Raw genomic sequence first — 12,547 nt, forward strand, 5'->3', positions numbered from 1 at the left:
CAAATGTAGACTCCGATCCTGCATTGAAGTCAACGTGCTCTGTGCACCTACAGCTCATTTGCAGGATCAGGGCCTCGGAGAACGAAGGCTTTATCCTGAAAGATTAGCATTTCTGGTGAGCTGCTCTGTGCCACCAGTGGGCTTGAGGGCATTCAACCCTATGCAGGGGATTGGGCCCTAAGCTTGGAATTGTCCTGCTGAGCTAGTTCTATAAGCTGCGAAGAAATACCAGCTCACTTGCAAGATGTGTTTTGGGGGCGGGATGGGGAGGGGGAATATAGACAAATACAACATTGCATGCCCTCCAGGTCCCCTTTTATTGAGTGACTGAATACAAAAATAAGATCATATAGATGCAAATGCAATGATCTGCACCTTGGGAAGAACCATCTTAAATCAGCGGTAAGCAGTGTGTTAATAGCATCTTGTAAACAGTTCTCTTCACAAGCAGAAAGCTTCTTGAAACACGATGCTCACAATTAAAAACTCCCCAACACAGTCAGAGTAATACTTAGCACTTCTCATCCTGTGAGCCCAAAGTGCTTCATTGAAGGTGAGTGAGCATCATCATCCCCGTTTTACAAATGGGAATATGCGTGAAATTAACAAAACCCAAGAAACTGAAATCAAATGTAAACACAGAGCTTAGGAAGCACATACCATTCTCAGAGGGTGATGGCTCACCCCAGTAGCTTCATTTTACAATGCAAAAATCATTGGCAGAAGCACAGTTGGAAGAGTTCTAGAAATCACTACCGCTCTTATGGCAACCTGTTACAGTTGATAAAAAAAATTTATAGAATACATGGCATTTCTCCTAAATTGCACCAGAAGTCATTTGGAAGCACTTTCAGTTTGTCTTATAAGCAAACAGGGGAAAGAACAAGTCACAGGCTTTCCATCTCCTTGATAAGTATTTAAGCCTCTCTCAGCACCCCTGCCTCTCACATTTCTGAGTCTGCATACATTCCATTGATTAAGTAGTCCACTTGCGTATAGTCCTTTTTCTTATAGCTTTCATAGGCCTGCATGGCAAATAGAACTAAGACGGTTATGAAAAAAATGATACCAAATAGAAGTACTGCCAGGAGTGAACTGGTGTCCACCAAGTACTGAGTCAGAGGCCCAGTGGCAATCAGCAGATTGTCATAGTCTGTGTTTTGCTGACCTCTGCCACTGCCCAAGGCTGTTGTTTTGGGTGCATTTGTTGGACCCATGGTGGTAAGCTTAGTCAAGGAAGTACTAGATGTTATCACCCCAGGCCCACTGGTGGCCTTTGTCATTGGCTGGTTAGTTGCTGAAGTCTTTGTTCGGACTGGGATAGTAGGAGATGGCTTACCCGTGATATTCTGGGGCCTGTCCACTGTAGTTGTCAGGGGCTCAACAGCTGATGAAGTAGCTTTGATTGTTGGCATTATGGGACTGGCACTCTCTGAAGATGGATTGGTGACTGCAGAATCTGGTGAATGTGTTTTCAAGTCCGGTAGGCTGTCGGTGGTTGTCGCTATAGATAAGCTTGTTGTCAGTGGGCCAACCCCCACACTATTAACTATGCTAGGCGTGGGAGTGCTGCGTGTGGCATCCCAAGGCAACCGGGAGGCAACGGTTACACTGGAATGCTCTGTCTGGGACACTGCAGTCCTCACTTTCGATTCAGAAGTCGCAATAGTAGTTTGAGACAAGGGCGCTGGTGCCTTTGTAGCTCCTGAAGTGAACACCTTATTACTTGTCTTTCCAAAGGTGGCTGTGGGCGTGGAGCTAGAAGTATCATTATTTGAAACGAGAGAAGAGGCAGCTGGAGACATGGTGCTGGTAAGGATAGCAGAATTACCTGTCAGAACCCCAAGGATCTCTGCAGTTTCATTACCTGTGGCTGATGGAGTAGTTGTACTTATCTCACCTGGGGTTCCCTTGGTGGATTGGGTGGTTGTGGCTTTAGATGTGGTGGTGGCGGCAGCAGGTGTAATTACTGCTGGTGGGGTCGTTCTGGGACCTGTCATTACGGTCCTTACTTGACCTGATGGTGAAGGTGGCGCCGTCGCTCGACTCTCGGTCTGGTTTTCTTGGCTTGTGCCAGAGTCCGCTTGCCTGCCGGTTCGGCCAGGTGGCTGTGCTTCTCTTTTCTTAAGGACAAGTTCTTTGAAAACAAAACACAAGGAAGTCCATAAGTTCAAAAACCAGTGGGCCTAATTCTGATCTCATTCACACAGAGGTAAGTCAGGAGTACTTCCTGAAGCAGATGGCATGCAGCTTACTTCAATGGAGTTATGCCCTATTTACTCCAATGTAAATAAGATCACAATCAAACCTAGCATATCCTCTATTATTTGCGTAAAGCCCTCTAATAAGCTGAACCGTTTTCTGGATTACCCTCTCTGCCAGGCACCTCCGTCATTTGTCTCTCCAGGCCTGGAACCCTCTGACTTGCTCAAAGGAAGAGTAACGCTTCAACTTTCAAACTGGTTCTCAAAAGCAGAGCAGCAGTACCCCTCACTCTGACCTGACCAGTGAGGGTCAGAAGCCAAAGGGCTGTGCTCTTATATGTTAAAAGGCACCATTCAAGGCCTTTATTTAGGTCCATAATTTTACCCCTCTTAAAACTTTTTGACAGATTTCCCTTAAATACGTAAGGCGCCTCAGCTGATGATCAGGCTTTTAGCAGCATGAATCCTATAAGCATTAAAAGAGGTAAGCCGTTAAATCCTCAAGCAACCTCTGACAATGCAAAATGAACCACGGACGAGCTCGAGGGAGGTTTTTTTTTTTGTTTTTTTTTTAAATTTGTGTACAGAGGAATTTTTAAACACATTTCAAGATTGGTTCCCCAATTGCCAACAAGCTCCATTTCATTGTGGTGTCACTTTTAATTAAAATTTAAGCCCCTGCTGTTGTAAAACCATGGCTAGCAATTGCTGCTAATGCCTTTCTGATTACCCATGCAGCGTGCCACTTCTGGCATGACATCCTGGCAGTCAAAGGAAATCCAATCCCAAGGTGTCCTCCTTTCAGGGTTCCTCCACCCCGTTTTTTGTTTGTTTTTTTAAAGCCCTTCTGGTTGTGTCTTCCAAAAGGACAGAGTATAGGGTGCAATAGGTGAGCCCTTTCACAGGGACAGGCTAAAAATCATGTTTCTTTAAAAAACACACCATGTTCTTTCAATATTGCAACTACCAGAAGAGACAATGGGACAAAATCTTCCAATGGACAGATTCTAAAGTATAAACATATCTTGTGCTCCCCCTTCTCAGCCAGAGGTGCAGCAAAGCGCTGAGTGTATAGTACTTAGTATGATGCAATCTTATTATCTTAAGGGTGACTGCGCCATCTCGTTTTACAAGGAGCCCGACAGTGTAAAATTACCTCCAAGTAGATCTGTAATGTCCTGAGTGCTGGCATTCTGACACACATACAGATGGCAACAGTGTAAAAGGACACAGCGATTCTGATAGAACACTGACCAGTTGCAGTAACGATTACCTAAAACACAAGACAAGAGGCCACATAAATGGAAGGAAGTCCTGATTTTAAAAAACACATCAGACCCAGTGTGGTCCTCGGATTTTACCCTTAGCAAAGCGATTTAAAAAAATAAAATCTCTCTGTGCCATGTGTTTTCCTTTACACACAACAGAAAAATGGACCAAAATGTGCTATATACAAAGCTCTCTACTTTGTAGTTTCAATTCCAAGTTAACTTGAATGTCCTTCAAACTTCATAACAGGAACCTCTGTTATGAAACCCATAACAATCAGCATTCCAGCAGGATCACATTCAGACTTGGCCGAAGTGGCTGGAATTCCAGTGAAACCAATGGAGCTGCACCAGGTTTGAATTTGGTCCAGGTAGGTCAGTTCACAGAGCTCCCCACTTGAGTCCACTGGAACCAAATATATCACCTTGAGTAGCCCAACAGCCCTGCTACTGGCCAATTAAAAAAAAAACATTAGAGGAGTCCTACCTGACCTCATCTGCTGGAAAGGTCACATCATGACTAAAATTTGTACTCCTTTTAAGACAGTGCTGAGAGAGACCTCTCTTTACTGGTGTCTTCCCCCACTCCACAAACTAATGCACTCCGGGGTGTGAAGTCCCAAAGTATGTGAAATGATCGTGACTGTGACCCTAGGACAGGGGAGGGCAAATTATGGCCCACGAGCCAGATCCAGCCTGTCAGGGCTTTCAATCCGGCCTGCGGGATTGCCAGCTCCATGGCACAGCGGGGCTAAGGCAGGCTCCCTGCCTGCCCTGGCCCCTCACTGCTCTCGGAAGCAGCTGGCACCACATTCCTGCGGCCCTGGGGGCGGAGAGGGCTCCATGCGCTGCCCTCACTTGTAGGCACCGCCCCCCCCCCACAGCTCCCATTGGCCGGGAACGGGGAACTACAGCCAATGGGAGCCTTGGGGGGTGGAACCTGCTGCAGGCGAGGGCAGCGCAGTAGAGCTGCCTGCCCCACTCCACCCTTAGGAGCCACTGCCGGACATGCTGGCCCCCTGCCCTGAGCCCCCTGCTGCACTCAGCACCCCAACCCCCTGACCTGAGCCCTCCCCTCCACCCCAGTCCCCTGCCATGAGCCCCCTAACCCCCTGCCTTGAGCTCCCTGCACCGAGCCCCCTCCTGCAGCCCAACCGCCTGCCCTGAGCCCTGTCCCGTAACCCGCACCCCTTGCCCTGAGCCCCTTCCTGCACACTGCACCTCCTCCCACACCCCCTCCCTCATCCCAACCCCCTGCCCCAGCCCTACATTCATGGCCCTGCATGCAATTTCCCCATGCAGCTGTGGCCCTTGGGCCAAAAAGTTTACCCACCCCTGCCTTAAGAGTATATCTACACTGCAGTAAAAGACCCACAGCATAGTTGTGGCTGGCCGGGCCTGGGCTGGAGACCAGACTCCGAGACTCCCTGAGGGGAGAGGACCTCAAAGCACAGGCTCCAGCCTGTGCCCAAATATCTACATTGCATTTTTTAGCCCCACAGCCCAACCCCAGATCAACTGACCCAGGCTCTGAGACTCGGTGCCATGGGTTTTTTAATTGAAGTGTAGAATGTACCCTAAGATCTGTCCAATGCCCACTGGCAAAGGGTTCACTGCCATGTAAGAGGAATGCCTATCAGGCCTGAAACTCTCTAAACCTAACACATGGCCATCATATTTACCTATAAAAAATGTGTAAGATATCAAAGGAAAGCTGGTGACATACTGGTCATTAATATCACTGTGAAATGTATGTATCAAGAAAGAATTATGGATACTTACTGATACTATACTTTAAAATCTGTAACCAAACAAAGAGAGAAACGGATTTCCTTTCAGAAAGAGAGAGGAATAGTTATCTTCCGTCTCTAATGCAAATTGAGTGTGGTGATGCCAGAGGCATTGGAGAGAAACAGGAGAACAAATTAATATGAAGATATGGATTCAGCATAGGAAGACACAGGTTCATCCTGACTCTAGTGACAAAGACAAACTTCGGAGAAAATAGAGCAAGAAAACATTTTGTTATTCTAATGAGGAAAAAGAGTTCAGCACTATTAGCATTCCATGAATGGGGTGGGTGATGCTGAAAGGTTGCATTTGGTAAAAAGCTTCTCTTAGACAAGGACTGTAACCTGTTAAGTTTTAGGTTTCAGAGTAACAGCCGTGTTAGTCTGTATTCGCAAAAAGAAAAGGAGGACTTGTGGCACCTTAGAGACTCACAAACCCACTCTCCTGGGGGGGGGGGGGGGAAGAAAACCTGGATTTGTGCTGGAAATGACCCAACTTGATTTTCTCACCCCCCCCCCCCCACACACACACACACAAACCCACTCTCCTGCTGGTAATAGCTTATCTAAAGTGACCACTCTCCTTACAATGTCACTTTAGATAAGCTACTACCAGCAGGAGAGTGGGTTTGTGTGTGTGTGTGAGTAAACCTGGATTTGTGCTGGAAATGGCCCAACTTGATTATCATACACATTGTAAGGAGAGTGATCACTTTAGATAAGCTATTACCAGCAGGAGAGTGGGGTGGGAGGAGGTATTTTTTCATGCTTTGTGTGTATATAAAAATATCTTCTACACTTTCCACAGTATGCATCCGATGAAGTGAGCTGTAGCTCACGAAAGCTTATGCTCAAATAAATTGGTTAGTCTCTAAGGTGCCACAAGTACTCCTTTTCTTTCTGTTAAGTTTTAGTCTCCAGAAAGTGTGATTATACTTTTATTTGTAACCATTTTCCTGTTTCTATTATCTCTGCTTAGTATCACTTAAATCTCTGTTCTTTATTAATAAACATTCTTATTTTATCTCATGTTAAACTCATGTTAGATGGAGGTGTGCACCCTCAGCTGAGCCAAGTGTGTATTCTGTCTTTTCTGAGGCAGCGGGCTTGGTATTTCTGTTGGCATCCAGTGACAGGGGCTGGATGCTGCACGGAGATGCTTCTGAAGGGTCCAGGAACTGAAATACACCAAGCGTTAACCTGTAAGGCAAAGTGAGGACTGGCAGGGTCCTAAGGAGTTTGTTTGGCTGGCTAACAGCCTAAGGTCGCAGGGAGCTGTAACACAGTATAGCAAAAGAAGAATTTGTTGGTGCTAAGGCAGAAGGGTAAGAGTGATTTACAGTTTTGGACGCCCAAGAGAGTGTGTCAGTGATCTAATGAAAATATAGTCAAGTGAACGTTGGAGGAGACTGTACAGGATGGCTAGCCAGAAAATGGGGAGTGCTTGGAACAGAGTCACAAGGGACTAGTCAGGCAGTGTCCAATTGGTCAGTCAGAAGCCAATTACACTATACTCATTACTCCTGACAGAATTCTGCACCCCTGGGGGTGGGCTGGGCCTACATGCCAACAAGCGAGAGAGAGCGCGAGCGCCTCTGTCCCTCTTGCGTGCTACTACAGCTAGCTGGTGTGGAAGGGTAGAGCTTTTCATTATGCACGAGGCAAGCAAGAGTCAGAAATGTAGCAGTCTGCCTGAGTTAACTGACCTCATTCTCTGAGGCAGACATGTAGCAGCCTGCCTACGTAGTAACACTGTTAACATTCCTATTGTTAATGGTTTCCATTCTCAGTCAATTGCCCCAGGAGCATAAAACCTGTTAAAGGTTTAAGGCCCTTACATTGCCAGAGTGATGTAAAGGAGCCTTATTATAAATGATAGTGAGGGAATCCTCAGCTAGGAAGGTCTATGTGCTCTCTCACTTTTTTCCTGTGCCAAAGTAGCACAATGGGGTTAGATTACAGAGCAGGATTTATTTTACTTATCCATTAAAAAAAAGAAAAGAAAAAAGACTTTGAGGGCAAATAGAACATTTACCAAGCAGGCAATAAAGTGTCAGGACAATCAGAACCAAGCACTTCCCAAAGTGCCCAGCCAGGTCCAGGACAACGATTAGCAAAACTGTATGACTTTCATGTGTGAAAGTCTGAGCAATTTAAAATGACATTTTTGTCTTTTTTTATTTGCGGTTTGGTGTTCTGTAATGTAATTTAAATGAAAATCCAGAATTACAACTGGAATGCAGGGTATTAGTTACCAAGTGTTTGTAACTTAACTTTCATGTGTTTAGGAAATGCTGAATATTTGTGATTTTTTCTGTATTGTAGCTTAAATAAATTACCAAAACAATTGAAACTGGTGTGATTACATTGCATTATTTTGACAAATAGAATAAGCAGATTTTTGAATATTTTGGCATAGAATCCAGCCAGGAGTAACTCATACATAGTGGTATACGGAGTGATTCACTTTCATACACTCTTAAAAACATTAAGTGTGAACAGGGGGAAGAGCAATCATATGCTGCATGTAGTGTGTTTTTTGTTTAAAGTTATCCCCAAAGCCACTGGTCCTCACCAAGGATTAAGACTATGGCAATCCTGAAATTATAAAAATAAGCCATTTACATTACCTGAGAATAAAAAAAGCATCTAGAAAATTTCTTAACTTGTGGGGAGGGGGGAAAAAAGCCTTTACATTCTTCGGCAGCTCAGAAAACAGCCTAGTGGAATTTCCCCGAGTTGCCTGGTGATTGGGGCATTCAGCACTTCTCAGGGTCAGGCCCTTAAGATTCTAAGCCACTTGGGCCAGAAATGACATCTTCAGTTCAGCTGTATAGGACAGAACACACCCGCAGTGCATGGCAAATTATAATCAAATCGCATGCATCAGGGCAGAAGCTGATCGTGGCAGGGGTTAGGAAGGAATTTTTCACCCCATACATTACGTGCACAATTGGTCAGGTGTGTAAGTTTCCCAGTCCTACCCTATCACCTGCCTTTGAAGCACCGCAGAATACCAGGCTAACTGTATTGAACTGGTATCACAAATCCTGTAACACCTGTGTTTGGAGGAGGAAAAAGCCCCTAATACCCAACAACATATTTTCTACCATGTCTGTATACTCAATTAGTAAGTTACTGGAGGTAAAAAAAAAAAAAAAATGGGACAAAGAAAAACCACTCAAAGATACTTTAAAGGGAATCGTGCAGGGGGCAGGACCCAAGATCTGGCCCTCCACAGGATGGACTTTTTAAACACAATATATATATTAAAAAAAAATCTCAGCCTCTGAGACAAGGAACAGAACTGTGAAGATCTCTGCAGACAAGCAGGAACAAAGCCTGCAGGTGTGCGGAGAGCAAGGATGCTGGCTTGCGTGGACATGCTAATACTGTCCCTCCATTCTCCTGTACTGGGTAGTATGTCCAATAATTATGACACTTTAGCTCTGCTCTTCTCAGCGAGCTGGGGATTGAAATTCCCTGAAATCTTATGCTCCAAAACACATAAGTATTCCCTGTTTCTAGCTAGATAAAGAAAACTTCCAGAACTGTGCAACATACACAAGCCAATCCCCTCCCAATACCAATCCCTCCCACTAGAGTCATTGGTTTTGCTCGTCCAGTACCTGGGAATTCCAGGCCTCAGTATCCTTGCCAAAAGATGAGAGATTTCTCCATCATTATTTCCATCATGGTAGCATCAGGAGGCACTAGCCTAAACCCCTTGTGCTAGGCAGTGTACAAGCATATAACAAAGAGACAGTCCCTGCCCCAAAGAGTTTACAGTCCAGTAGCAACTCTTCCCCAGTGAAGATGCAGCTGTATTGGTTTAAAGTGCTTGATCAGTATAGTTTATTCCCGTATGAGAAGGGGAATAAGCTATACTAGTGTAAATCACCTTCATACCAGTCTAACTGCTTCCACATTAGAGCTTATAACAATAGAACTATATAGGTAAAAGAAAATCACCCCTGAACTAGCATAGTTATAGCAGTATAACTTTTCTAGTTTAGACCAGGCCTAACAATACAGACTGATACCTTCATGTTGTCAAATCTCATATTTCGGGGCTTAAGTAGGGGTCAGGAAAGGAATCCACACCTTTCTCCAATGTATTTTGGATTTGGGTTTTTTGGTCTTCCTCTGAAGCATCAGAGATGGCCACAGCTGGAGAGGAGAGAGACTAGGCGGAGTGGGACAGTGCTTTAAGATGGTACTGAGGATCTAACTGATCGCTATTTTTGGAGTCAGAAAGGAATTTCCCCCATCAGATTAGTGGTGATCACAGTTTCTTCCCCCGCCTTCCTCTGCAGCATGTGAGTGAGGGTGACTTACCAGAATTATCTAGGTCTCTCTCACTAACTCAATTCTCTGCCATTACAAGGGCTTCAGGCAGCGGTGCACCTTGACCCCTCCTAGTCTCTGCCTGTGGCACCCAATAGTTTAGTCTTTGGAGAGCTGTAACACTTTGGCCTAATTTTAGTTGTTGGGGTTGGTGGGGAGGACGGTTGCTGGGTGGGGTTGGTGGCCTGTGATATACAGGAGATCAGACTAGATGATCGGGTAGTCCCTTCTGGTCTTAAACTCTATGACCTTGTGCTCCCCTCATCCATTTGTAACAAAGGGGGTTTTTTTGGGGGCGGGGAGAGAGTAAAAAAATAAAAATAAAATTTAATTGGGGAGGGTAGAAGCATAGAACAAGAGATGTATTTTGGATATGTAGCTCTAGTAATATCCTTAAAAATAACCAATGAAAAGGAAGGTGGATTCATTCCTTTCTTTCCCGATAATCTTTCAACACATAGTACATTCTTGCAGGAGCAAAGGCGACTGAGAAATTTGGAGACATAAACCATCCATCCTGCATCTACCATGACCAGGGTCAAACTGTGCCAGTCTCTGTGAGATACCAAATCAGCACATCTCTGATGGCACCAATGGTTTTTACAAAATTGGATGGATTAACCCTTCCCCAAAGCTCTGATTCAGAAAAGCACTTAAGCACATGAAAGTACTGCAAACTCCAAGCATTCAAAAATCAGGAGACCGGCTTAAAAACAAAACAAAACAAACAAAAAGTTTTAAAAAATAAAGAGATTCAGAATTTAGTATTTTCCTTATGATTCACATTTGCCAGCTTTTCTCTGCAGCCATGAGGGAGAATTTTTTTTTTCAATGAAACTGGGATTCTCATATAATCACATGACTCCAGGAGCAACAGGTGCTCCGTAAATCAATAAAATCAGCATATAGGTGCAGTGTCCCCCCAGGCTGACAGCTGGAAGGGCAGAGGCCAAATTTTTCCAACTTTAGGGCTTAAGATCAGAACCTTGTAAGTGGTTGCTCTTTGTGCCACAGCGCCTCCTGGTGTTAGGGTGTTGCAGGGACTTCGCCTTTAGAACCTCCCACCCAGCCCAGCCAGTGGCCACTTCCTGGACCCTGTGATGATCTGTCTCTGTTCAAATCTTCCATGGCCTGGCCTGGCCTCTAGTCAAGTCAATTAGAAGTTCAATCTTCCTGCAGCTGGACATTTGGTTACCCTGAAAGTTCAAATTAATATCCAAACTAACAGTTCCTCTGCCCCTCTTTGGCTACACTGAAGTTCTCTACTCCTGAGCCCTGCAGAGCTTCTCCTATGTGGCTTCTTCCCAGCAGGTTTCCCCACACTCCCTAGGAACTCCAACAGCTTCCATCAGGGATTTCCTTGCAGGCCCTTTCTCAGTTCTTTTCTCCTCACCGCCCCCAAAACATTAGCCTGACCTGCTCCCTGTGGGTCTCCTCCAGCTTGACTTGCCCAAACCCTTCCCAGAGAGGGAAATCTATTGGCTCCCCTCTAGACTGAGTTCACAGTGGTCGGCCTCTCCCCAATATCCTACCATTGGGGTCACTCATCAGGTCTCCATCATTCTGGGGGATATGCTGGCTATCACAGACAAGGCTGAGCCCAGCTTATTAGAAAGGGCCAGCCAGCCTGTGACACGCCTAAATAAATGGCCTGATTTTCCTGACACCTTTGAGGGAGAGGAAGGGGGAAAAACCCCAAAAAACAACAAACAACACATCAAGCCACACATTCGTAAAATTCTGAGCATAAAATGCATTTTCATGTTCCCCAAGGGCCTGACATGCCAGGGAATCCATGTGTTATGGAAGCTGAACTAAACCCTCTCAGGAACATGTGAGTATCTCACACACTGCAGCACTGCTCTGACTTTACAGAGATCAAAATTTTCAAAAAAGTGATTTTTTGGGCCCAAATGGAGACACCTCAAAAGGGACTGATCAGAAAATGCTGAGCACCCACCCTCTGAAAACCTACGGCATCTCAAGTTATGCACCCAAAATATCACTAGTCAGTCACTTTAAATTATCAAGTCTCAGCCAAGCTAGTGAAGGGTTAAGCAACTAGCTTCTTTCAAGACAGAAAACATGGAAGTGTGAAGATCAGTGAACTAAGATTGCTCAACCAGCACAGCTGTCTGCTGTAGCAACGTTCGCTTACAAACATCTGGCTGCATGGTACGTTGATAGAGTAAAGTGACCTCACACCATTCACACGCACACTATCAGCACTCACGCACGCTGCTTCTTATGGAAGCTAGAAAGGCCCTGGGAAATGGCTGCTCTGTTTTCAATTTAAACCAAAGCTGTCAGAAATTATTGAGCCACCACAGAACTGCACACAGAAGCCATAGCTATAAATGCTTGTAAACAAATGGAGTAAAAAGGAGAAATGTGGGGGGTGGGGAAGAGCCCTTTAAGAACATGGAAACCCAGACAGATTTTATGCTAAAGGAAGACCAGCTCACCTGAAAGCGATAGGCCTCTACAAGCGCGTCTGCAATGCTTTTCACTGCTCAGCCGGTTTATTCGTATCACCCGAGTGCCTCTCTCCTTTAAGGTGGAAATTCTGTTTTCAGATATGCCCAGGGAAATCAACAGGAAAAAAACAACAGCAGTCCACATCTTGAAGGCTGGCCTTGGAATCACACTATTCTCCCCTAGAGCCGGTTGTGCAGGAGAAGCATTTGCCAATTACCTTCGGGTCCTAAGCGACATATCTGTCAAACGGAAATATTAAAAAAAAGAAAAAAATAAATAGATAGGATAGATCAAGAGGATGCATTAAAAGATTTAAATAGTTCTTAACTCCTTTTCATCTATAGATCTCACAGCACTTTATAAAGGAGGGTAACCATCATTATCTCCATTACACGGATAAAAAAACAGGTAGACAGAGGGTGTAAGAAGTGACTTGCCCAAGGTCACACAGGTCAGTCAG

General features: G+C 45.0%; 1 protein-coding gene across 7 annotated transcripts in view; it reads right to left on the bottom strand.

The window, feature by feature from the left end:
- Positions 1-298: 298 nt before the first annotated feature.
- Positions 299-12,547, bottom strand: part of LOC311521808 (uncharacterized protein C11orf24 homolog) — a 65,918-nt gene continuing 53,669 nt past the window's right edge. For all 7 annotated transcript variants that reach the window (XM_084630420.1, XM_084630414.1, XM_084630418.1 and 4 more), the window contains 3 exons: positions 12,075-12,326; positions 3,361-3,477; positions 299-2,137 (listed from right to left, as the gene is read on the bottom strand). In XM_084630420.1, coding sequence (XP_084486546.1) covers positions 945-2,137; positions 3,361-3,477; positions 12,075-12,231 — 1,467 coding nt within the window. In that variant the 5' untranslated portion in view covers positions 12,232-12,326 and the 3' untranslated portion in view covers positions 299-944. The remainder of the gene's footprint in view (positions 2,138-3,360; positions 3,478-12,074; positions 12,327-12,547) is intronic.

This window comes from Lepidochelys olivacea (genome assembly GCF_965140295.1).
Source record: "Lepidochelys olivacea isolate rLepOli2 genome assembly, chromosome: 6".
Lineage (NCBI taxonomy): Eukaryota > Metazoa > Chordata > Testudines > Cheloniidae > Lepidochelys > Lepidochelys olivacea.